At 43.7% G+C, this 27417-nt stretch overlaps 2 protein-coding genes across 14 annotated transcripts in view; both read right to left on the bottom strand.

Moving 5' to 3' along the window:
- Window positions 1-8294, bottom strand: part of EVL (Enah/Vasp-like) — a 157301-nt gene extending 149007 nt beyond the window's left edge. Inside the window, exon 1 of the mRNA XM_056347057.1 lies at window positions 8097-8294. Within this exon, the coding sequence (XP_056203032.1) occupies window positions 8097-8101 (5 nt within the window). The 5' untranslated portion in view covers window positions 8102-8294. The remainder of the gene's footprint in view (window positions 1-8096) is intronic.
- A 9607-nt stretch (window positions 8295-17901) lies between these two features.
- Window positions 17902-27417, bottom strand: part of EML1 (EMAP like 1) — a 130633-nt gene continuing 121117 nt past the window's right edge. For all 13 annotated transcript variants that reach the window (XM_056347049.1, XM_056347051.1, XM_056347040.1 and 10 more), the window contains 6 exons: window positions 26771-26859; window positions 26135-26232; window positions 25922-26009; window positions 25639-25734; window positions 19762-19892; window positions 17902-19469 (listed from right to left, as the gene is read on the bottom strand). In XM_056347049.1, coding sequence (XP_056203024.1) covers window positions 19344-19469; window positions 19762-19892; window positions 25639-25734; window positions 25922-26009; window positions 26135-26232; window positions 26771-26859 — 628 coding nt within the window. In that variant the 3' untranslated portion in view covers window positions 17902-19343. The remainder of the gene's footprint in view (window positions 19470-19761; window positions 19893-25638; window positions 25735-25921; window positions 26010-26134; window positions 26233-26770; window positions 26860-27417) is intronic.

Below are 27417 nucleotides of genomic sequence, written 5' to 3'. Positions count from 1 at the left end.
ATGGAAAAAAGGGGATACAGCATGCAATTAAAGGGATTATGGTGACCACGGCCCTACTGCTTGCTAATGCCATTTCAGTGTATTTTCTAGATCTCCTTGTTACTGAGGGAGTGGCTTACTGACAAGGGATAAAGGAAGGGAGCAACACACATGCTGACTAGGAAGAAGCAGCGAATGATGGGAAAGGGTGAGGAAGAAAGAGAAGGAAGGAACGAATGGATGACAACACACAAGAAACTTTACTATAATGCTTAGCACAGTGTAAACAATATGCTTGTCATCCTCAGAAATGCTTTTTGAACAGAAGAATCCATTCTAGCAAAGCAAGGACTTCAGCAGGACCAAACTTAAGCATATCCTTAAATCCCGTGCTAGACTGAGACCTAGCTACTTAATCATCTTAAGTCCCTCTCAGGTAAGTATTGTCATCCTCCAGCAGATAAAGAAATGAAGTCAAAAAGGTTAAGAGATTTAGCAGCCACAGAGCAGCTGAGGAAGCACAGCGCATCTGCACCATGGAGCTCACCACCACGACAAGGACCAGGCTTGAACAGCCTCACTGCAAAGCCAGACCCAAACCGCTACATCCTTGCTGGAGCATCTACCCATGCCTGCACCCACGGCACGCTACAATTCACAGTACTATGCTAAGCCAAGTTGCTCTACACAGCTTGTTTGGGTTTCCTCCCCCACCCCCCCTTTTTTTTTCCCCAGTAAACCACTGAAAATTGTGTCTATCCATCCTGGCACCTATCTGAAGCTGAAGAAAGACAGAAGAAAACTACGAGATCTCGTTGCAGGAATGACACCTACTGCCTGAGAAATGAACTGCTCACCTAAACAAGATCTGCACTCAATGGCGAGGGGCTTCCAGGGAATAAACCAGCACATGCACATGAGCCAGCAGCATGCACTCACAGCCCAGAAAGCCAATTGTATCCCGGGCTGCATCAAAAGAAGCATGGCCAGCAGGTCGAGGGAGGTGATTCTCTCCCTCTGCTCTTCTCTGATGAGACCCCACCTGCAGTGCTGCATCCCACTCTGGGGCCCTCAGCACAGGAAAGACATGGACCATGAAAACAGTCAGAGGTATGGAACACCTCTTCTCTGAAGAAAGGTTGAGGGAGCTGCCTGGAGAATAAAAGGCTCCGGGGAGACCTCAAGGTAGCCTTTCAGTACTTAAAAGGGGCTTATAAGAAAGATGGAGACTTTTTTACTAGGACCTGTATTGACAGGACAAGGGGCAACGGTTTTAAACTGAAAAAGGGTAGGTTTAGATTAGATATAAGGAAGAAACTCTTACGATGAGAGAGGTGACATACTGGAATAGGTAGCCAGAGGAGTTGTGGATGTCCCATCCCTGGATGGGGCTCTGAACAACTGATCTAGTTGAAGATGTCCCTGCTCATTGCAGGTGGAGTTGGACTAGATAACCATCAAAGGTCCTTTCTGATCCAAACTACTCCGTGGTCCTGTGATGCGATCCAACAGGCCCAGCCTCACTGCTGACTATCTGATTGCAGGAAAGCCCGCAGGAAATTCAGGCGGGCAGGGAGGTTTAGTGATGTGAAGAAAGATGTTCAAAGAAAGGTCAACAGTATATATAACTCAAGGGGAAAAGCACCTCTATCATGAACTCAGGTGAAACATACCATAGTCAGAAAATGCTCATCCACGCTACCAGCTAGGCTACACAGTTTTAGCACAAGCACTGGGGAGCCTGAGCTGGAGGGTCTGCAGTGGTTAAGAGGAAAAGCAGGAGCAGCATCACAGTAAAAGCCAAATTATAATCTGTATTAATAGGGTTCCCTGGAGAAATGGTTTCCTGAGAATTTCTGGTGGTGGCACGGAGCACTGCCTCAACCTTTCATCCTCTTGCTCACTCCTACCCTATATATACATCCTTTGTGTACGGCAAGTGTGAATTTTCTTTTCTTCTGTCTTTGTACATAGACTTCATGATCCAGTTCACCCTACCAAACCACAAAAGGCAAAGCTGGCATCGCTGAGGGGAGCAGGAACCAGAACTCAGGAAAACGTATAAACTAACACCGAACTTGAAACAAATGTAAGGCTTGAATGCCTGCATCAAGAAGGAAAATTAAGTTTCTGGCCCTCATGTCTCTCCCACTCCAGGACTGTGAAATATCCAGGGAAATGTAATGCTTGACTAGTTGTTTTGATGTTACAGAATGGCACTTTGGACAGTCAGAAATGTGAAGGAAGTTTCCAGGCTCAAATTTTGGGTAAGGACTTGCCCAGTCTGTCTCTTCTGATTAATAAAAATAGATATTCTTAACGCTTTTATAGCTCTCAGGTGAAGAATCGTTTTGGAAAGACTGTCCATACCATTCTGAGTGTTTCCTCAACACAAAAATGCAAAGTCTCATGGGAAGAAACGTCCTGGTGCTAAATACCCCAGGAATGAAAAAGAAAGAAAAGATCCGATTCGAACGGTTTTCAATTTCACATGGTCACAGCCCAGACTGAAACATGCTTTGGGAGTTACTGGGGGATGTGCGCGTGCACCCGTGAACACAGACAGAGCTATCACCGGGAGAACGTGCCAAATGAACCGTCAGGTTATTCCGCTTCCTATGGAGCAGCCCAAGCACCTGGAAACAGCCTATCCCTACAGTGCAAAGCTCTCCGTGGGCTAATCAGAGAGGAACACGGTAAATTAACCCAAGCAAGGCTGTGTGGTGCCATGACTTACACCCCGGGGGCCTCACGGCAGCCTGTCTGGAGGTCTGGTGTCTTCCCCCTGGGCTGCATCATGGGCACATGCCTGCGGCGATGGGGGCCGTACTGGTGTGTGCTTCAAATGCGCCTTGGTGGAAGCTCTCAGCTGCAGCAGGGCAGCTTTTGGTCGCTTCCCCTCGTTACGGCACATTAGATCAAAAAGCAGATGAAATGGAAGTCTTGGGTAGGCGACTGCAGATGAAATACGCCTAAGGGCGAACAACGGAGTGAGATGAAGAAAAAGGTGGCACAGTTACTCCACCTCTCCCCCCTGCTCCTGAGAAACTGAACCTAGGGACAAGGCTAAAAGAGAAAGACAAATGGGGGGGTGAAGCACTGTGGATCCCTAACATTCTGCAGTAGCTGTGAAGAAAACACAAATACATCCCAAAACTCCCCATCCTCTTGTCAAAGCAAGAGCAATGTACACTGGAGCTGATTTTAGTGCTTATCTACTGCAATGAAGGACAATACCAAAACATCAGCTAGTATTTTCTTAATGTAAATAGAAAGCAAACGAGATGACACTAAGATTCAGATTCAGCAAAGAAACTTGAAATACCTATAGCAACCTTCGCAGACAAAGAAAACCTATAGCTCATTCAACATATTTTATTTTAATTCTGTAATTATGAGGACAGACTATTAGTCAGACTTCATTTTATTTTGGCAGCAGCTTTAGAAATTTTCCTGAAGGGGTTCAGTATTGCTCCTTACACAGCACCCAGAACTGAGAGAAACTATGATGGATAGTAAGAAAAAAGGAAAGAAATCACAAAATTGCTAACTTGCCAGATATGGGAAATTATACAAGCCTGAACTACGTTTGCACTTTTGGAAAGATTTTGAGGATTTCTTACAAGAAATACTTACAAATATTGAAATACAGAGAGAGAAGCATTTTACTTCTTACAATTTACTACTTACCAGGTGAAGCACCTAGCCACGTACAAAGACCATGCAGACACCTTTAATCACGACACACTTCTAATGGAGCTGTTCTTCATGACAGTGTTTGTTGCTTAACACAGTCTCAGTGGTCCAGGAAAGGACAGAAGTGACATGACACACAAAACCATAATATTGAGTTAAACAGACCTGCACACACTTGAAAGATTACCTTCAGCCTCAATTATACCACTACAGGAATACAAGACAAAATATTCTCCCAAAAAAAAACCCTGAATGCACAAAAAGAAGTCTAGAGTTTATGCTTTATTTTAGAGAGGGGAAAATAAGTTTATTTTTTTAAGTATAGAGAATAACAATTAGCATGAAAGAGGTACAGCTGGCCTGCCTGTTCACATGTCCTGACAGCAAGGGTACATTGATGGAAACCCAGCATCACTTGGTTCCCAAAGGACCACTCCTGCTCCCTCTGCGTGGCCATAGCCAGCATGGTGCAACCTGCAGCAGAGATCCCAGCTTTGCTGACAATGGAGTCTGTCTGCAGCTAGAACTAAACTACCCCTCTAAAGATCTAAGCTGAGCTAACAAAAACAATTTTCTGTCAGCAGCATAGTATCCACACTTGGGATTTTGCTGATGAAATCACAACAGCCAAAGGGGCTGGGTGTTTCCCCATCCAGTGACACTGGCAGAATTGCGCAGCGCTGCTTTGGCTTGAAAGGCTGCAAACCCAAACGTACCCAAAGGCCTGGTGGCAGAAGGTGGTGTGACAAGTACCAGGGCACGTAGCAGGAGTCAGAACGTGGCAGGACAGAGTTTTCAAATTAAACTAAAATTAGCTAAGTTACAAGCATATTGCTCCAGCTCAGAAATCAATTACTAAGTGACAAGGTTAAATGAAACTTTACAGACAACTTGATTTTATTATCCATCTCAGGGGATGCTACTACTTTCCTGTAGGACACAGCACACTGGGCTACACAGGCTACTAGTCCAGTGAGGTCAATAACCCCAATTCTGATGACATTATAAACACAAACAACACGTTCTCTCTAATTTGTTACAGATGCAAACAGATACTGTTTCTTTCAACAGTAAAGAAAAATAAGACTTGGAAAATCACACCGCATACATACAGCTCCAGCTACTCTCCAAGCAAATTAAAGTGCTGGCAAAACTCTTGAGTTATCTCATGAACTTGCTTAATGAACAGAAAATGTGGAAGGCAATGAAATGCTGAATACATTCTGTTTATTGGAACAAATGTAAAGACTTTGTTTGCTTATGTCTGAAAACAAAAGACTTACGAAGAATGATGTATATATGCTTGCTGTTATTAAAACAGGTTTATACTATGACTATTCAGTTCTCTTTCTCAGGGTGTTGCTCCATCCCTTTAACTTAGGGCTAAATACAGCAGCTTTTTAGGATTTCCAGTTGGCAGATATACAGAAATGTCGGAACAAAAAGGCTGACTTTAGCTAGAGAACTCTACAAACATTAAAGTGCTAAGGGACACTTTTTCCCACTAACTTCTGTACTAAACTCATTACCTTGGGTTAGATTAAAGCATGAGTTACCACAAAAAAGTAAGGAGGTATAGTTTTGATCTGAATAATCCTGTTTAGAGTTGTTTTTGTCTCTGGATATTTACTGTATATTCTGTTTAGAAAAACACAAAGTGCTTGAAGGAAGGCTTTCCCACACATCACTGCCTTGGGACCGCAGCACAAAGAGCCAGCTTATGCTCACCACAGCCATGGCAAAGAGACAGGGATGATTTTTTTCAGCAATACACCCAAAATGCTATAGCTGGTTTTTATTTTTAAGAACACAGACCACTGAAAAACAGATGCCTTATAAACTATATGTGTGACTAAGAAATACAAGGTTACACCTGTGCTTGATAGAATGTAAAAATCTTACTTTCATCCACAGCAATATTCATAGGCATTTCCTCAAATATGAGCTAATTGCATTAGTTCCAAGAAGAAATTAGTATCTGCTGTAGAATAACCTCAACATTTGTTGTACTAAAGCAGTAGTTTTACATACTAAGAAGTAATAACACCCCTGCACTTTAGCATTTTCCACCCAGGAATCCTAATCCACTTTCGAGACAGAACATCTATTATAATCTGTTTTATTACTAAGACCTGTGGTAGGCCCACTATGCATGCACTTCATACCTTGGAAGTGAAGACATAAAGAAATTATCAAAAAATGGAAACCATCACATAAATGCAATTGTGCAAAGAACAGCACTGTAATCTATTCACCACAAAAAGCAATATAAATAAACCACACATGGCTAAGCAAATGTTTTAAGAAGGTTTTTATTTAGTGATTGTATAGCCTGCCAGGGTCTTCTGGCCTATATTTATTAAACAAAAATTGATACTGGAAAAGGTTTTAGATGATTTGCAGACATATATTTACTGACAAGTACAGCCTATTCAGTAATGTCTGTATATGCAAGGAAAAAAACTCAGAATGGAAACGTTTAAAAACAGGAATTCATTAAAATAAAAAACAAAACAAACCAACCCAAACAAAACCAAACCAAACCAAAAAAACCAAGCATGCACATTAAAGTATAAAATAGTCTTTTTTTTATTGATAGCACTTTTAAGTGTGATGCACCTGCAGATGCTAACCATCATATGGGGAAACCAGGAAAGGGCAGCTATACAAAGAAGCACCCAGCACCCAGACAGACCAGCTTCGGACACCGGCTCCTCCACCTGGGCCAGATGCAGCTGGTGTTAGGTGTCCAGGCTAGAGAAGCACCCCATTCACCGTCAAAAGTGAGGATATGGGGAAGTCCCGAAGCTCCTCCTGGAATTAAGCTGCCTTTACTTCCCAAAATTCCCTGTAGCTCACACCTCCTCTGAGAGTGCCCTAGCTCTCACGGTGGGGATTACTTTGGGTGCGTTATGGTACCCCAAGTCCCAGCCTGTCTTTGTGGATCCCTCTCCTTCCCGCTACCTCATCCAACAAAAAGAACCACCAACTGCAGAAGTGCATGTGGAGCAGGGTACCTTCAGCAGGAGAAACTCAAAATTGTTGCAGCCTTCCGACTAGCTTGTGGTGCTTCCTCAGGGGTGAAAGATGTGCTCAGGGGTCAGCTTTCCTTCTGCACGGGGAGGAGCTCTAGCAGCTGGGCTACTGACTGAATGGGAGCGAGCAAGGGAAGACTTTGCTGCCAGCTGTTGTGTTTGATGATTTATCTCTAGAGGTGTCTGGGCAGCATCGTCATCAGACCAGGTGAGACGGATGCAGATGAACTTTTTGTGTGGAGACCAGAGGGGTCTAGGCCACCAGGCAGTTGCATGATGCTGCAGGCTCATGTGCTTTTGGCTCTCCCCCAGGAACATAATTTTAAGCAAGTGAAGAAAACTAATGGTAATATAAATGACTAAATAAATGGATGCAGCTCCAAGCCTTCAACATACATAATAGTGTCAGGACTAAATGCAACTATAAATGCAGGCGAAGGTTTTTAGACTCCTACTGTACTTCCTAGCAGCTATGCCAACCTTGCAATCCAGGGATCAGGCACCACAGAACAGTATCTACCGTCAAACTGTTATTTCCATTTTTAAGGCTTCTCAAAGCAGTTTTCCTGTGCTCAAGATAATAATTAAGTGGAAGGAATCACTAGTATTAGAAGATGAATCAGAGGCTGGGTTGCTCCAAGGTACTGACAGCTCAAGAGAACTCTCGTATAAATGAAGAGAGAGGGAGGTTTGGAAGAGTATGAACCAAATCAAGTAACATCTTCCTTCCTTCCTTCCTTCCCACCACCAGGCACTTATCTGCCTGCAGGAATGTGCGGGTTTGCCGTGCGCCAGGCTATTTTGCTTTTTACTTCACAACAGCCAAACTGACCTCGGGAAAACTCCGAGCGGGAGCACGCACTGCGCGAGGGCGGAGCGGCTCCGGGAGAGCCGGCACGACCTGTGCTGGATGCTGGGGGGCGATGGCATCCCCCCCTCCCCTGCTGAATGCTGGGGGGAAATGGTATCCCCCCGACCCCGGCACCTCGCCCCCCGCCCGGCGGGTCCCCGGCGGGACCCCTGTCCGAGGCTCGCCTCGCCCTGCCCGCCCCGGGGGCTGGAAGGCACCGCGGCGGTAAGCGGGGTCCCCGCCGGCGCATCCAGCGCGGCTTCCACCGCGTTTACGGCCCTTTGTAACCGCCGAGATAATCTGTCACAGGGATTTAGGCACCGACAGTCAAACATGCCAAAAATGTCACCACCCACCCGGATTATCCACCCGCCGAAGGACTCGGAAGCGCCGCCACCGCTGAACCTCTCCTCCGCCCTCCACCCGCACGGGAAACCCCCGCTCCCCGCGGCGTGACACCACCGCGGGGGACCGCGGCCACCCCCCCGGCGGGGCGGCCTGCCGGGCGCTGCGCATCCCCGCCCGCCCGCGCTCACCTCATCTTCCCGGCGGCGGCGGCGGCCGGGGCCAGGCGGCGGCGGGGGGGGCTCCGGCGGCGGCGCCGCCCCACTCGCAGCGCCGGGCCCCGCGGCGCTAGCCGGGCCCCGCGGCGGCGGGCAGCCCCTCCGCCGGCCCGGCCATGTTGCCGGCTCCCGCCCGGCTGCGCTGCGTGTGCTGTGTGTGTGGGCAGGACAAAGCGCCGCTGCCGCCCGCCCCGCTCCGCTCCGCGCCGCTCCCACGCGCGGCGGGGCCGCCCCGCCCCGCGCCGCCTCCGCCGGGGGGATGGCGGGGGGAGCCGGCACGGCACGGCACGGCACGGCACGGCACGGCACCCCCCCCCGCGGCAGCGCAGGTGAGCCGGGCGGGGCGGGGGCGTGCGGAGCGGGGGCGCAGCGTGCGCGGCACCGGCCGGCGGCTGCGGGCTCCGGTGGCGGGGACTGGCCGTGCCGCGTCCCCGAGCCGTCTCCCGGCTGGAGCGGGGCAGCGCCGCGGGGGCAGCCCCCTCCTCCGCGAAGTGCGGCAGGGGTCCTGAGCCCCCCCGGTAAGGATGGGTGCTTCTGTGCGGGGAAGCGAGGCCAGGAATGGTGTTTCCCGCGAATACTGCGGGGCAGCTGTGTGTGCTGCCCCTTCACCCTTCCCGCTGGCCCCAGCTGGGCTTCCCTGCTGCCAGCCTGGCCATCCTCCGAACCCACCGCCCCCCCCACGCCGGGGCGCCCTGGGCTGCCCCCCACGCAGGTCTTCCCTCTCCTCGTGCCAGTCCCGTCCCCGGCCCTCCGCTTGTTCTCCTGCCAGCCCCCTCCTGCCAGCCCCCTCCTGCCAGCCCCCTCCTGCCAGCCCCCTCCTGCCAGCCCCCTCCTGCCAGCCCCCTCCTGCCAGCCCCCTCCTGCCAGCCCCCTTGCACAGCCCGGAGCACACGGTGATGTTCTCCACCAGTGGGAGCAGCTTCGTTCATTGCAGGTCCAGAGCCTGGAGCTTCCTCTGCCCCTTTCCACACCTCTCTGCCTCTTCCCATGCACCACCCACTAGAAAAAAAAAGATGATACTGCAAGTAGTATCGCTTTAATATCCTCAAGGATCTGGCATGATAAGGGACCACATGCTGCAATTTTTTCTCATCTCTTTCATGCATAGGTCACCATAACTTGTGCTCTTCTCAACAGTAAAGGCTCTTCAGACTGACAATCCATGGGTCCATCTCCCACAGGTCTCTGCCCCTTCTGCATCATCCAACCTAGACACAGAAAACCTCCAACGACCGTGCAGCCCCACAGCAGGCAGTGGGCTTCCAGGCAGCCTGTATGTGCGCATTGCGACTGGAACAAAAAGCGCTTCTGCAGCCCCCTCCCTCCCTCCGTGTGTCTGTGTCCCGATTAATGCCACTCCGATGACCCCCTGAGACCCACCTCCATCCCCATGAGCTGTAGCCCTGCTCCCTGTGTGCCGGGGCATCGTGAGACGGGTGCAGGCGGGGGGGGACGGGGACGGGGACGGGGGAGGTGGGCTGTGGGACAGCGTGTGTGCCTGCAGGGCTCTGCCAGCTGCCAGGGGAATGTGCCCGTGGTGCAGAGCAAGTGGACTGCGGGACCGTGCGGGAGGCAATCCGGCATGGCACAGCCTGTGCAGAAGGTACAGAGCAAAGCAGTGGGGGCCATTTTTAATATTAATACTTTACATTTCTATTTCTCTGAAAAGTTAAGGTTTCAACATATTCAAGCCAATACAACACTTATTTTTACTGTAATAGTAGTTTATGCTACTAGAATGAATGTTGCAAAACTCAAGCCCATAGATTTGATGCCCTAGAGACCTATTTCACCACTGGCCTGTCAAGCTTTTGCTGCTGCCTACTGCAGCTCCACACCAAATAAAATTATACTACAACAGTAACAGCAATAATATTACAGCAAGATAACCTATAGTAGCAATAATGTGTATGCCTTTTATTCAAGGCCATGATTGTTTGTTGGTGGCTAATGAACATCTGATAACTGCTGTTTTCAGTGATCATTAAGATGTCAAGAAAATAATTAGGGACAGAGTTACTGAAGGGCTGGGGGAGGGAACCCCCACCCCTTCTGTGGCTCATTAGTACAGAGCCCAGCTCATGCTTCCCCTGTCCCATAGCAGGTCTGTGCCATCCTTTTCCCAAATCACCCCACCAATTAATCTAAGCTTGCTTCAGATGAGAAGGTCTCTCCTAAAGAAGCTCCCCCTATTACTAAGGGGCCTCCTTATTTGTTTGAAACCAAAGCTTATAATCCTTTCTTATAAGCAATTATCCTAAATTTCCTAGAAGGCACAATGTATGTTTTTGTATAAAGAAACAACTGTGTCAGACCATGGATCTGATAGGCAGTCTCCCCCGAGTAACACTGGCTTGGAGAAACTCATCCACGTAACCTGTGATGAGGTTGCTGAAGGAAGCAAGCTTATGAAGAAACAATGAGCAAAAATAAAACCCATTTTCTTATTACTATCATCTGATTAATCATTTAGAGTGTGGGTCACTGATCCGTGCATGCAACATATGAGAGACAGCATGAGGCAAGGAGGATGCTTATTAAACTAGAAAGTTTCATGGTAATTGTGCTAGAACTCAAAACATGATTAAAAGAGCACATCCACATGTAAGTTCACTGATAATCTGGGGTTTTTTTAAATGTAATTTCCTTAAAATGATAGGTTTATAACAGACACAATTTAAATAGGCAAAGAAATGTATGTAAATCATGCCATGGTTAAGATATAAAACCAGAGTAGAGCAAAAATGTCTTCTGCAAAGAGTTTTATCTGGGTATGTAGGCTGTGCAGCATAAAGGGGCACCTGATATTGCAGAGAGACTCGTGACTCTTTACAAACAGCTGAAACTCCAACCACCACATGCCCCAGCACTGACACATCCAGCCCCCGGCGGCTGCCCAGAAGGGACTGCAAACAACCGGGTAGGGCACGGGGGTGGTTTCCACCACTCTTGGCTCTGTACCTGCACTGACTTCTGAGAAAAGGTCCTTGGGCAAGTTGCAACACCTCACTGGCTGTAAACTTGTGCAATGTCTACCTTTGCAATGGGTTGGGAGGCTTAATGGCCTGTGAGGTGGTTTGAGAACTGATGCAGAAATGCAGAGTATGTGAGGTTACTGGTCAACCACATTGGCCGCTCTATTTATTCTTATATAAAGAAGGAAGAGAGAAAAGGAGAAGACATTTTATGGACTGTCACAGATGCCAATCTTGCCAGACACTAGTAGCACAGAAACAAGAGAGCAGTGTTAAAAATCTTTGCTGTTATCAGAATCCATGAGGCTTCTTCATCAGCGCTCATGGGCTCAAGTGTCCACCGGGTCACTGTGTTGATAGAAAGATGTGACTGAACCATGTAATAATGGTTTTGCTGGGACAGACCTTACACTATATTGCTATCAGAACTATACACCTTCTAAGACACTTAAAGCTCCTCATTTGTTTGAACACGTGTATAATCTCAGACCGTGGTCTTGTGGATCCACCTGCTCTTTGCCCATGGGGAAATCCTCACCCACCAGGTGTATCTCCATCCTGCTGGCCTCTCCAACCTTCCTGCCCTCCCTTGCACCTCTCCCTAACTGCAAATCCTTCTGCACGGCCCAGCAAAGACCTGCACAAGAGAACTGCTGTCCCTAGGGCCACGTCTTTCCTGGCTGAGACCTGCGTGGCAAACCCTGACGGAGCTGCACCCTCCGGGTTCTGCTGCAAAACCTGCCAGAGGCCTGCACTGCTTGTCACTTCAGGGATTTCATAGGAGGAGGAGGGACGCCCTCCTCAAACAGTCACAGAGCCTGGGGCAACATCCTCTGTACATATCCTCATATCAGGAGCTCAGGGTCATCCGGCTGTTTTCCTCAGCAAGTCCGTGCCATGCCAAGAGCTGCACGCAGTCTGGTGGTGATTTTTTTCCCACTGAATTGGTCCAGCTCAGAGCTTTCTCTTGAACTCTCAGGCTTTCCTGTGGGTTTGTCCACAAAAACACCTAGCTCTTTTCCAGGAAAATAAATGTCTGCAACAGCTTGTTTTGAACACACGTTTTTTTGGAACGCTTTTCCTATGCATGGAGGATTTAGCCTTGTGAAAGTCACCCTTAAGAGGAATTCATTATACCAATTCATTATACTATGTCCAGTAATGCACATACACATTGACTTCTAAAATACTGTTCCTCAGATGGTGATGTGATTCGTAAGTTGGCCAAACTGAAGCTGGATTTTGGTTTTACAATTTCATGGACACCTCGCTGCAGCTAAAAGGAATAAGAAAATGGAAAGTAGAGAAAAATGAGGGAAATACAGGGGTTTGGGATCTTTTTTAACAAGAAGAGAGAAAAAAAAATACATGAAGAGGGCGAAAATGAGGAGAGGGAAGAATGGAAAAGGGAAAGGAGACAGGAAGGGGGACTGGTATAGGAGAAGGCAGGAAAAAAAATACAATGTTGATATGCCTTATTCTATGTTTTATATAGTTTCTCAGGCGAAGATTGGAACCAAGGAAAGGAAGGGCTCAATTGCACTCTCAGGAGGGTGGCGGGGGGATAGCCAGTGCCTTCTCTTGGAAAGGGAGGAGCCCACTGGCACTTCTGTTTTTCCCCTTACACCTCCGGAGAGCAGGGTTTACGACGGTTAGGAAGGCTGAAGTAGGAAGCTGCAGCCTCCCAGGCAGCCAGGAGGAGCTCTGCTTTGCAGGCAGCCCTGGAAACCTGTGACAGGCTTATCTGTTCAAGGCCCTCGGTGATTTTTCCTTAACAAAAGCAGCAGTGTTCTCATGCAAAACTAGCCCAAAAGATCTCAGCACAGAGGCAGCGCTGTGCTCGTGAAGTCAGAGATAGTCGGGACTCTCCAGGCTGCCCAACCGCGTGTGGCCAGATTTTCTGCGGAACGGGAGCTGTGCATACGGGAAATGCCAGAGAGCTTTTCACTTCAACTGAGCCTCCTGTCAGCTTGCTCTCCAACTGTTCAAGCCACAGACAGAGACTCTCAGAGCTCAGCTTCTGCTCTTTTTAGGTGCTGTAAGGAGGCCAAAACACTTGAACCTCTGGCATAATAACCTCCCGTGTGGCTATAGGCTGATGCCATAAATTCGAAATTGTGATGTCAATGAAAGCTGCTGAAAAGGAGAAGCTGGGCAGGAAGGAAGGAGCCCTAAAACATTGACATTTATCTTAATGAGAAACTGGATCCAGAACGAACAGCCAAAGCAATTGATTTTGTAGAGAGAGGCATTCTCCTCAGGCTGCCTCAAGGAGACGGTTCCCTCCTCAGCACATCTCTGTGGTGCGAGGGCAATGCGAGGCAATGACAAATTACAATAATCTAACATAGCTGCAGAACTCACCCAGCCTTTTTAATTTCTGCTTTCTAACCATAATGACTGAACAGCCTGAAGGAGATTTCTTTAGCCTGCAACCTGGAATCTGGAGCAAACGTAGCTCACGCAGCGCTGACAGCCAGAATCCACAGAGCAGCTGAATTTACTTCCCTCTGGCTACATGTTTATTCCAGGTGATTCCACAGGTCAGATTTTAAAAACCTTCATCTCTTAGAAGCTCCTGCTAAAAGCCCATCCACTTGCACGGAGACACAGAAAACAGGCCGCCATCCTCATGGTTACAACCTCAGCACCTCAGACTAGACCCAAAGAGGCAGCCTTTAAGGTACAGATATGTCCGCTACAAATGAATGGACATGTCTAATTTAATTTCATGGAGATAGCCAAAAGCTGGTAAAAACAAACCTGCACCAAACTGGGACTGTGGAGCTGATGGGGACGAACCACTTTTCATGGAGTCCACGACCTCAAATAACCACTCAGGGAAAATGCAAGGTCCAAAGAAGTGCCTACAAAGACTGGTGACACCAAGAGCATAGTGGCTCTGTTGAAAGGAGGCACCTTCTTAGACTTCCACATTCGGCAGGAGACCAAGGGGAACCCACAACGCTGGGAGTAACCCTGATTGACCAAGGTCCCCCCAGTGGCTTTCACAGATGAGCCCATCGATACCATCACTGACACAAATAAGGTCTACCAAACTTCATGCTAGATGGCAGCTTTGGCTGAACTGTCATCGATACCTCCACATGTAAATTATCACTTACTTTTCACCACAATTATTTAATGAATTCAGAGGGGGCAAAGTTGTTCCACTAAGAAAAATGAATTTGCCGCAGAACTGCATGGCTAAGGAGAAACATCAATCTCTCCCAGCAGCAGCATGAACCAGTAATGTACTCACTCACCCGGCAGCCAGCAGCCTCCATCCACAAGCAGACAGATCTGGGTGTGATTCTGTCCTTCCCCTTAGGGGTCAGTTCCTCCTCTCCCACCTTTTGGGCTAGGAGATGCTCTGGCTTGGGGCACCTCTTCTGCAGGGCAGCCTGCTGCAGCTGGAGCGGCGCAGCACCCATCGGACCGCTGCAGCACCGTTATGAATCCCGGCCAGTAATGGGAGAAAGATTTCTGTTTAGGCTTCTTGTAAGTCTGTTCTTTTCACTAGTAATTAAAGTGACATTTTCCCTGCCATCTGCAGGATTTTTGAGGATGCAATCAAGAGATCTGTCAACAGCCCTAGTTCCAGGGACAGAGGAGAAAACACAGCAGAAAGACCGCCTGCTTCTCTGAGCACTGTCTGAAGAAATGAGAAATGCCAACCCTGGCAAAAAAGGGTCTGTTTGCCCTTGCAAGCTATTGTCACGTGAATAATTTTGAAGGGAAATGATATCCTCAATATTAATTCTTCTGAAGAATAAATTTCATCCAAACATTTCACATAGGAAATGTGACCTTGTATTAATTAGACTAGTAAAAAAATCCATTTTATCAAAATTGGCTTGCTTCATGAGAGGATTTTTTTAATCATTTGAAATAGTGGGGTTTTTTTAATTCACTAACATTGAAAAATTATTTACTTTCTCTTACATTTATCTCCTTTCTTCACTGCGGTGTTTGGTTTTTTTTTACTTTATTTTTTTAATACAGTGATTGATTTTTGTAGAGCACCAAAGCTGGAAATTGTTAATACCTGTCACATTTCAACAACCTGTCAAAACAAAGCACTTCCAAAAGTAGCTATGTAATAATCATCTTTCAGGCAGTAATTCAAATAGTACATACAGAATTACGTTGAAAAAGGCTGTAGTTTTGATATAATACAAATATGTGTCCTTTGGGAGTAAAATAAATACACAAAAACAGGCAGGAGAGGTAAACAAAATAGTGAAAAGCCTCTACTTGAAAATGGGCGATGATCCTAAAAGCCAGATTGAAGCTATGCTTGTGTCTAAGCATATAGAAGAGGGAGGAAGAAGTCTTTTGAAAGCATATGTATTGTTTTCTGAAAAATTTAAGACTTGGAGAATAGCTATTACCAACTTCAGTGGCTAATCACTTTGAATATCCTGACACAGAGGTGTTACCTGAACACACATGCTCATCATTCTGGACAAACACGACAGTCATACTGTAGTAGTGAGTGTAGGATCACAAAATCCCGTTGCTAAACACCATAGAGCAACAGAGAAAAAAAATCCCTACCCTAAAAAAAAATCTTTGAAAATGTAAGTATGTGAAATACATGACAGGGCTGCCCACAGACAAATGGAGGGCAATCGAGAACCAAGGAGCCAGTGCTGCTCACCTCGGGACACTCACGAGGAAGGCGGGTGGGCAGGGGGGAGGGAAGGGGCTGAAGGCAGGCGCTGTCCCCGATACTGGCAAGTGCAAGTTAAAGAAGCAGCGTGGATACAGATATGGTATGAAACCAGGAACTCGGCCCCCAGACGGTCAGAGAGGTAGGCCGGGCTGCTGGTTTTATAAGCAGTTAAGGGCAGCAACATGTGCCAGTAAGGGCTAACTGAGATGGATGCAGTGCTGGAAGCTGAAGTCGCAGATGAGCGATGCTAGAAATAAAAGGGGAAAAAAGCAAGAAACAGGAAAAAACAGAGGAAAGTTGAAAGGGAGTAGCTGAACGCTTGGTAGACAACAGCAACACACAAGGGACATGAAGAGATGAGTGTCTTCTTTGAGCAGCACTACACCTGGCACAGCCAAGATCAGAAGAGGGAAGGAGCAGAAGCAGCAGCCTGGCCGTAGCTCCAGCCGTGGACTTGGAACCAGCCTTATGCTACAAGGAAGGGCAGGAGAAGCCAACTGCTGCAGACGAGTATCAGCTGAAGGAATCAGGTGTAAGAGACCCATGTGCTGCCGATGGAATGAAATGTGCAAAGGTCAGAATAACTCTTTCCTTCTTTTTTTGCTTTTTTCTTTTAAACAACAAAAGAAAGAGGACACTCCTAAGAAAACAAATAAATGCAAGAACTAAGGAACAAGGGTGGAAGTGGGGAGAGCTGAAGATTATATACAACAATGGCAAAATTGTGTAGAATTTCCTGGATAAAGAAAGAAGAATCACTTTAACAGTCGTCAAACGGATATTTGGCTCAAGATGTTACCCACCCTTTGCCAATTCAGCTAATAACGTTTATCAGGTTCTCGTAGAGGAACAAAGACACATTTAACAGCAAAAGTTAGAGAAGCAGCAGAGGCACAGATGGGATGGGATTGTTGAAAATCCCCTTTGATCAGTAACCCTAGGGATGAACTTGCAGGATTCCTCATCTATTTCTTGTAAGGGATAATAGTTTAAAATGAAGAAAAGGATCACAAATACATTATTACATCCCAAGAGCAGCACCATGGGAGAAGGATGAAAAGGAAATGAGCCAACCCAATTTGCAGCTCCTGTTTTCTCTGTTGCAAGTAATGACAAAACACCTACAATTCTGAAAGCAGAAAACCTGCAAGCACCCTCTCTGCAAAAGCAAAAAAAAAAAAAAAAAAAAAAATCATAAACAGAAGGTATTGTGGCATAATCAACCAAGCACCCAGACAAGATGAGAAGAGCTGTCACTTGTGTATTACAACCTCTTAGGATTGGATTAACCCTGGAAAGGGTAGGAATATTATGCTGTAGTTTCACACACAGAGCGAGATTGACATTGCCATCACAAGAAGTTGTCCCAGTGCTCCTCCATCTCTCTTTTATTTTCTTCTCCACATCTCCTTCCTCTGCACAAGCTCAGTACAAGGACTCATACAGCTGCACAGCTAAATCAGATGAGGAAACCGAGAAAAGGGTTCTTCTGTTTTGTAGTAGTTGTTGTTTGCTTGCTTGGCCTTTTTTTTTTTTTTCACCCAAGAACTGATTTTTTGATTTTAACCTGGGTCCGTGTCCCAGCTGGGTTCTCCCTGTGGCCACAGTAACTCTTGTGCTCCTGCATGTGATGGGAAGAAGCAGCTGGGGGCAAGACCTCTTCCTTCAGTGACAGTGCTAGATAACGTCAGGTTAAAGTGACCCTGAAACCCTGGCCCTCCCCAGTCTTGCCTGAGGACAAGTTCCTAACACAGAGAAATTGTCAGGAGCTCTTACCGTGAGCGTAACGCTCTGCAGTGGAATGACACTCCTCCACCAGCCAAGTGCTCGGAAATAAGTGATGTGCACTTGGAGGCAGAACCAAGGCAGGTCGTAGGTGTCCCCGTCCCTGCCATGAAGCTGCAATTCCACTCTCTAGGTGTGCATTATGGATCACACTCCCAGGGTCATGGTCACACATGAAATTGTGCCCCCCAAGAATCTAGAATTTATTCCCAAATATTTTCAAATGTGGCTGTAATAGAGAAATCACAAATGTGTGTCGTTAAGTAAAAGCCTGTCTCTTCTGTAAGTATTCTGTGTTGAAACAAAGGTATTTTTCTAAACAGGAATAATGCATTGAAAATTCACTTTAATACATGTTTATTGGTGTCCTGCACTTTCAGTGTAGGAGGTTGGAGATGTAATAAAAAAGTTTCAAAATTTATTGATTCCATTTCATTTAGATCACTCTAAACAACCAGTGCTTTAGAGTTCAGAGAATTAACGTTTACTGTCCATTACAAGCAAAATTTTAATATTACCTTTTTCGAGTCCACTTAGAACTCCTCTCTTTTAAAATACTTCAGATACATTCCTCAAAGTAAACAATACATTTCAATCTGTGTCACAATCAACATTGATAAGGCCTTCTTAACCATTTTATACCACCTCCACTATTACTTCATTGCAAAACACAATCTTATTTCATACTATAAATATCCATCCATGCACAAAACACAGGGGCCAGAAGTTACACATTAATATCTCATGTAGGCTTCCAAGACTTCCTTTACCCTCTGCAGGTTTATGGTACACTTAAAAAGATATCTTTAGACTTGGTCTACTTGGTCTTAAAATACAAATATACAATATCCATAAGCATAAAAAAGTAAAGCTAGATTGCCTTACCATTTGTTATGAGCTGCTAAAATCTTATACATGTACAATATAGCATCATGCTGATTAATATACATATTAGTTAAATATATCAACCAATTATGGGGATGTGGCCAAGCTTTTTTGTTTTGTTTTCCAAAAGAAACTGTTCATACACAAGTAAAAAGGTTTTTGATTTAAACTCATATGGAATACCTGAACCACACAGACATCTGTAAACCCTGCTGAGATACTCAGGTCAAACTGAGGCATAACCTGCTGATTCACTTGAAGGGGAACACAACTCCTCACGGGTGATACGCAAGGTCTGCTATTCCCAGGAGAATGCAAATTTACCAGCATTCACATTTTCAGGTCTAGAACACTAACTTTTGCATCTTACATCTCGGTCTATACTTCTGCTATCTATTCATCATCCTCCATCAGAAACAATTTGGTACCTCGACATTGTCATAGTTTTTTTCTAAATAAGTAGCTATACAGTACAAAGTGTAGATAGTGAAACAAATAAGCACATATATACAGTCTTTGAAAGGCATTTTTGTGACCATTTTAGCAGTGTTTATAGGAAACATTTAAGATAGTCACATTCTGCTGATACCACTGTATTGCAAACTGTCAAGCCACATTTCTTATATTAAACTTGTACTGCGTTGTATATTGTACAACAGAAAAGAAAATGATCATCCTTAAGGTGTGACACAATGAGAAAAAAAAAAAGAAATCACTAGACTGAGTAAGGTAACCAGCACAGGGCTTAATTTTCCTGAGGTTTGTAAGAATTTTTTAAACAAAAATCACAGTGACCAGGCTAAACTGCAAACATACTGTTAAGTTTTAAATATACAGTTTATACATAAGTTCTGTGCATGGTTGACTCAACTGTGTATGTTCACACTGATGTTTCCTTTAAATGACTCGCCACTGCATAATACTTGTATCTTTTCCGCCTGTGGAGATGAGGTGGGTGTCTTCACAGAGAAAATCTACATTAGTTACATGACTACTATGTCCACCGTACACGTGGCTTGGAGCCTAGAAAACACCATATTAGTGAGAATATAAGCTGTCATAAAAACATATTGTTATAAAAGAACATTCATACAACAACGAAACAAAGACATCACATCATAATCTTAAAGTATTTTAATACTAAATTAAGCTTTAAATTTAACCGTAGTCCCAATCAACCTTAAGACCATCCCTTAGGTATATGCATATTTCCGTTTTTCCTTTGTCTTTTTTTTTTTTTTTTTGTGTACATAGGAAAACATCATCTAATGCATTTGTGCAAGTTATGAAAGTAAGGCTTTTGGAAATATCTTACCCTAAACTGTGAACACGGATATGAGAAGAGATGCACTTTGCCAAAGTCATCCCCTGTTGATAGCAGTTTTCTCCCATGTGATCGACAGACAGCATTGATATCTGTTCCATCTGAACCTTCAGGCCATACACCTGAAACACGGAGGGACTAATTAAAGGTTTTATAAAGGAAATAAAAGAGACAGCTTAAGTTTTTGTTAAAATATTATACAGGATTACTTGTTTAAAAAAAAAGGAAAAAAGATAAAACTATAAAAATAACTGGGGCCGAGTCAGTATGCATACTTCAGTACCAGATAAAGACCAGATCCTAATAGGAAATCAAGCACATAAACAAATACTTTATTTCCTCTAGTCAGCAAAGTGCTTTTTGCTCTGAAAAAAAGAATTCTGGTGACTTACGGTCATGTGTCTGAGCCTAAAAGGGTTTTTGTATGGTTATAAAGAAAAATAACAGCTAACACTTTTATTTTCCCTTCTGCTTATTTGTGAGCTAACATACTTCCTTCATACTAGTGTAGTCTAAAAACCTACCTATGTATTATTCAACATATTTTGTTGTATCACTAAAGTCTAAAACCTATGAAACAGGAAATTGTATAGTTTTAAATGTTATTTAGTTATTAATAGATCGAAACTGAACCTACTATAAATTTTTTAAACACTTTTGGTTTTCTGTAAGTAAGCCTCCGTTCTTCCTCACGTACTCTACTCCTTGCTGTTCTTGCACAAAGTGGTGTTCTAAAATTAAACTGTAAGCTCATTGCCCCAAGGACCAAATCTATGCACCACATCTTTAAAGCCTCTGAGTACTTGCCTGGAATAAATTGTAATTGCAATAAAACCCAACCTGTTACTGAAATTTCATTTTTTTTGGTATGCAGTACTGTGGGGTTATTTTTATGATTTTTCTAAGTCAGATTTTATCTAATCCTTACTCAACATAAACGGTACCTAACTTACAGAGACTACTGATGTAATCAGTTATAATGTGTGTTCTCCTGTTATAATTTGGCAAAAAACCCTGCCTTGGCTTGGTGTTATGATTTTTCAGTGACTGCTGCTAAGTCACACAGCCACCGCAGCGTCCCCCTGAAGCCCAGCCGCTTGAGCGCGTCATCCTCCTTCGTTGCCATTACAGGTCAGGATGAGACAGTTGCTGCTCCCCCTGCCTGCCCTCCTGTCTCCTGGAAGGCTGCTGATGCCAGTGGGCAGGGCAGGCATGCTCCGCTTCTCCTTCTTTGGGCTGCTCCTAACACCAAAGGGGTCACCTGCCCTGCACGGTGGGAACAGCTAGCCTTTGATCCCCATGTAATTCTTCCCAAATACAGCCTTTGCATCATTGCACCGCAATTCAAAAGCACTAAGGAAGCAGTGATAACATGTCTTTATAAGGAATTGCAAATTGTTGTGAATAGAATAAAATGAAACGCAAAGTACTGATTTGTGGGCTGCCCCTAACTCTCCTGATGTGTGCGGAAACACCTCTCTGCTAGACCAGGGACAGTAAAAAAGAGGCTTAAAGAAAAGGAAGGTGCAAAGAAGAAACACAGTAATTGCTATTCATGGAATTACGAACATGTAGAATAAAGAGACGCTGAAAAGCTGTTTTAAATAACTGCTTTGACAAAAAGGAGGCTGTATGAACATCAGATGCTAGCTGAAATGAGGCAGGAGTCTGCTCAAGAGGTCACTGTGACAGGCTGAAGATAACCCCTAAAGGAAATGGTTTAAAAAATAAGATTGTCATTTTGAAATGAAGAAAGGATTATATCAGGGTTTTAATTTGAGACTCCGTGTTCTTTCAAAATTCAGTCCTGCACATCACTGTCAGTTTGTCTGAATATACAAACTGAATCCCCTTTGCTGAAAAATTAGTCCATTTTGTCTTCTCATCCTCTGTAGATGTGAAAGGAGACCATTTCCTTTCTCTCATTTGAAGACTGATGCCATGCTTTTTTCTCCTCCTCTGCTCTAAAATTCATTCATTACATCTCTTCTCCCAGCACAACATTTAGATGGATAATTATTCTTGCTAGTCAGCACATTTTCTGTTGGTCCAGCATGCAAAAACCAGAAGCAGCTATTCCAGCTGTGACTGAAACAGATACTCTTAAATAGATGATTACTTCACATTTTGCATGGCATCCTTTTCATTATAGATCCCACTAATGCCTTTCCTACAACAGCATAATGATGTTGACTCACGTTCAGTTTGCACGCAAGAGCCATCTGATCTTTCTGTGCAGACCTGCTCTCTTGCTTGCTCGCCTCTGTTTTGTATTCGTACATCTGGGTTCTACTGTTCAAGGGTGTAAACTATTTGTCTCTATTGAATTGCCTCCTTTTTTCGTACCATTCCGTTATTTCTCAAGACAACTTGCTAATCCTGCAGCTTCACGCCAACTACAAATTATACGTGCTATTTTATCATCCCTGCTATTAATAAATATATTCAAACAAACATAATATTCAGCATACAGTCTTCCAGCCAGTTTTGAACCCAACCAGTCTGGAGCTCTGCTTTGCTTGCAGTGTTGTCAGGCTTTGCACAGCATCTTAGATTTCTTCTGTTCCTGTCCTTTAACTCAAATACTAATTTTTCCAAACCAGGCAGATGATGTGAACTGATGCCTTGGTTGCACACCCAGCAGCACATGGCTCGTGCAAGAGCATACAGCTCAGTGAGTGTTTTAAAGTCTTCAGTCCTTCATGTTTACATGTGTTTGTACCACTAAAAAATCCTCCCTTGAACACACTTCTTTACATACTGTTGATTTGCAGTTGAATCATCTCTAAACGTTTCCAGGCTGACTAATCTGTTCCCATGCTTGAAGACAGGTGTTCAACAGGTCCAAGTTCACTTTCCCCCCTGCACTGGTTATGTTCATCTGCAGGTGCGACTCACACTATCTGAGATTTTTACGTGGTCCTACTAGTATGAGAAAATATCCCCAGTTTCAGTCAGCCAGTAGTTACTGAAAAATCAATATACGAGAAGCCTCACATCCTGGATGGTGTGATTGCTTCATCCTATGCCTGGCGGGGCAATCCGGACAAGCATCTGAAGACTGTTCATAGTGGCTGCTCTGAGGCCCCAAAATAAAATAGCAGAGTGACTGGTAACATTACTGGACTGGTTTCCCATTTATAATTTATGAGGTTCTCCAATTTATTATTCTAGCCACTAACTTTGCACTTTATCCTCTCCATATGGGCTCTGAAGGTAAGTACACGATTCTGCAGATACTGTATTCATTCTTCTCCATTTTTCCCGTACTTTGCCAGTTCTCTATGAGGTCCTGAAAATAAGTACTAATGGTCTTGAAATTACGCTAACCAGTGGTTTTTACAGATACAACAAGGTTCATCACACTCAGGCACTTCAAGAATATCTAACAACTTTCTAGTCTACTCTTTTGCTACTGAAAGCGGAGGTCTTAGCCTTTCATTACTGGCACTAACTGGGTTAGCCATCAGATGGTAGTAAGTCTTCTAACAAAAACATATTAAGAAAGAAAAAAAAAAGCATAAAGTTTTTTAACACTTCAGCCTTAGCAGTGTGATCTCTCTCTTCCACATAGCAGACCAATATTGTCATTGGCCCTTCTATTATTTCTGTGCTTGTCACAAGTATGCATTTCTGTTCAGGCTTTGTTTATGTGTTGCCTTGGTCCTCCAACAGCTTCTACTTCCTGCATTCCTCTTCCTTGCAGAAGGTCAACAGCAGCTTAACCAAATTTGTGCCTTGCTGCAACTCCTATGTTTCCTCTGGGATGGCAGTTTGTGTGCTTCGTACCATCTAAGGAACTGCCGCATCTCGCCTCTTCTGCAACTTCAGATCTTCCCTAACAGGGCTTTGGATTTTTTGCAGTTTGCCTCCCTGAAGTCCATTATTTTTATTTCACTGCTCTTTCTCCTTCCTGTACTAAGGACCACGCCTCCCTAATTCTACAGTCATTCCTACACAAGATGCATTCGCATTCTCAGCAAGTTCTTTCCAACTCCCCAAAATCAAATCTGGAAGAAACTCCCCTCTCAGTGCTTATCTATTTCCTGTATCAGAAGAATTTTGAGTACTTGCTGGTTAGCCACAGTACTGCAGTTCCTTTCCCAGAAGACAATGGAATAGTTAAAATCTCACATCCTCAGCTATTTCTGTGATTTGACTGATTCTGCTAGCTATTAAAAAATTCCATTCATTTGATCTTTCTGGAAGGATGGGCAACAGTATAACCCTGCCACCATTAATATTATTTTTTTTTAATCTATAACTATCATGCAGTACCTTTGTAACTTCCCAGTCTAAACCTAACTGTGTAGCTATGAATCCTCGTTGTGTATGGCACCACATTCTCTCCTTGTGCATTGCATATAATTTCTGAGTAAGTTCCATCCTTTTACTTTTAAATTCCATTAACCTGGTGAACATTCTCACAATCTCTGTAACTACTAAAATGATAATTCTGATAATTATTGCTATTAGCAGCTACTTTTATTTATTCCTCATCGTTGTTGCTGTAGCTTACAATAAACCAATTCAGCATGGGGGACTGTAAGTATAAAAAGGTATACAAGGCTTCCACATGTTCCCCATTGACCCAATAAATTATTTTGTTCCAGTCTAGCTCCAAAAGCTGATCTGTTGCGAGGGGGAGGTGGGGGGGGACGGGACCCCAGGTGTGACACTCCTCTCCTATGACCTTCTATGCACTAAACCAGTCCCATATTCTCATAGCACTATATTTTGCATGAATCCAAATTATAAGGTAAGGAGTACTCACCTGAATTATTTAGCATCTCAGAATATCTGAACCTGTGATGCTGAATGCAAAGACTTCGTAGCTCTGTAGCTGTGTATGAGGTATACCCAGACCCCAGGAATATGTTAATAGCTGCATAAGGGCCATCATCCCTCATATGAGAAACACATTATGTCAACATGCTGCCAGTCTTCTAGGATTTCTTCCTTTTACTACATCTGTGTGCTATAGCAATACCCAAGCACTGCTTGTCAGTGAAATTATACAAAATTTGAATGTGTCTCCCAGCATATTGCTACTGCCATCCATCTCTAGGCTGTAAAAACATGTCCTTTGTGGCTGCCTTCAAACACATCACTGCATTTACTCTGCTTGAAACATGGGTGAAGATCTTCCTTGCTTACTGCTTGCTTATACTAAACCAGACTCCTCTGAACTTCTACCATGGCTTCCTATTTTATCTCAAGGACTCAAAGATTTGAAGCTTCTCATACTCAGCTTTTGCAATGATCTATCTAGTTCCGCATGCGTTGTGAAATGAGTACCAAGCTTCAAAGCACACTGGGGAAAGCAGCTCCTTCAAAACTGGCTAAAGACAAGTCCCGTGGAAACAAACCATGCCGATTTTGTTAACGTTTTTCTTCTTTCTTCTTGCATTTCTTTCACCTAACTTAATCACTATATGTTGTAACAAAGTACATTGTAAGTACTTAATGACAGAGACCATCACCTGCTTTGTGTTTGCACAGTAACTAGTGCAAATGAAACTGGTTCAGGTAAGGAGATTTGGCCCAGTAGCTGCCTAAATAAACGATGGTTCCATAGAACTGACACTTTAAATTCAAAATTATGAGAAGCAGCTCTAGTGTGACAGAAAGGGCAACGTGTGATTTCTTTCTTGTCTCCCACTTATGTTGTAATTTAACATTTGTACTTGAAGCTAGCAAGAATATTAAATCAGAGTCTTTCTGGATTGAAATAAGCGGACAGATTGTAATAAAAATGGCATAACAGAAGTTCTGTATTTTTCCCTGAAATATGAATAGTCATGATGGCAATCCAAGTGTTTGTTAATAACAAGAACGGTAAAAGCTTTTAAGAGGAAAGATACTTACCAAAAACATGGAATCCTAAAGTACAGGTGTAAGTGGCCCATTCTATATCTCTAGTTGTTTCAACACTCACAACTTGCTTACAAGCAGAGGGAATCCCTACAAAAGAAAAAAACCCAACCACATGATAACATTTTTAATTCTCAAATTGTATACATTTTTGATTGCACCAGATGAATTAAAACATATGGTCTACCTTGGCAGTTACATGATCTCATTTAAATTTTAAATCTGTATTAGACTGCCTGAACTTTGCACAAAAGGACTAAATATAATTCTTACTCACAGTATAAGATTTCATAGTCTCCTGAATTAGACACAAGATATTGTGAATTAACAGACCAATCCAGATGAGTAATGAAGCTAGAATGACCCTACAAAGAGAAAAGTATTGTATTAACTGCACTAACAGTATCTTTCCATGTGACAACATTAATACAGGGCTACAAAACATACTAAGGTTGTTAATATTGAACAAGGAGAAAAAAAGGTTACTTACCGAGCATTTGCCAATTCTAGTGTATTTTCTTCCATTTTCACTTACGCCATATATATAAATACAGTTGTCATGGGAACCTATTGCCAAGAAGTTTCCATCTATAAACACAAAAGTGAAATGTAATTACTCCTCTAAGAAAGAATTTAGGCTAATTTTGAAAACTCAAGTGTTTCACAGACAAGAGGAACTGTTCTTAAAGGCCTTGATACTGAAAATGAAAAAAAACCCCATATTTTTTTCTTTTTCAGTTGGATATCGATGTATGTTTCAAGATTACAAACCAGCAAGTTTATACAGCAAATACTACTGTTAAAAACACATGACACTGCTAGAAGCAGCTACAGTCCATTTAGGGCCAACCTGATTGCAACAACCTGCACTGTTAAGTCATATTTGTGGGTTTTTTTTTCTTCCCAGTAAAACCATATTAACATGTGGGGGAGGGAAGGAGGTGAAAAGAAAACCAGAGCTTGAGGCACCACCCATTCAGTGTTACCAATGTTTCATGGAGTATTTATTTTCAACTTCAAGTACGGCAAGTGGGAATTATTTAAAAAAAAAAAAAAAAACCAACCCAAATTTAATAAAAAAATTCAACACTTCTTTTTTTTCCCCAGTAAATAAATGCTCTCAAACCTGGTGAGTAACGCATTACAGACAGCTGTTCGTTTCCATCTGTGTGTACAGTGACCAAGTCTTTTGTTTCTGTGTCAAACACAAACCACCTGTTGTAAATACAGAGAGAGGCAAATACATCATTCCATAAGGAATTTCAATCTACTTTAATCTTGACCAACTTTTCTTCTGTCAAAATAGCAGAAGTTTTACACCAAGAAAAGAAAAACAGCAACTGCTACTCAGTTTGGTTTATTTTTACTTTAACACAAGGATAGTCTCTTTTCCATGCTTTTTAACCAGAAAAATGATCACACATTGACCCTGATATCAATCTTCAGATTCTAGTCTGTTTTACTGCGTCATGCATTAGAATAAAGTAAGCATCACATATAATGACCATTCTCCTTTAATGACCCTTCTCTATCCTATGCTGATATTTGAACTGATGCCCACATTAAATCCTAAAGCAAAGAAAAACACAAGCAAGAACCAGGACCGTTCTCTTCTGATAGAAGGATTAGCTTTATTTATTAACTTATTTTAAGTGAATTAGCTTTTACTTTTTAATTAATGTCATTAATTTTAATGAACCAAAATTAAATTTGTGGACAAAGGACAAAGATGAAATTTGCATGTCAATACTTGCATCAAATTATTAAAGGCAA

Source organism: Falco biarmicus, chromosome 7, assembly GCF_023638135.1.
Source record: "Falco biarmicus isolate bFalBia1 chromosome 7, bFalBia1.pri, whole genome shotgun sequence".
Classification (NCBI taxonomy): Eukaryota; Metazoa; Chordata; class Aves; order Falconiformes; family Falconidae; genus Falco; species Falco biarmicus.
Note: the sequence above shows the minus strand (reverse complement) of the source record. Positions and strands in the feature narration are given on the sequence as shown.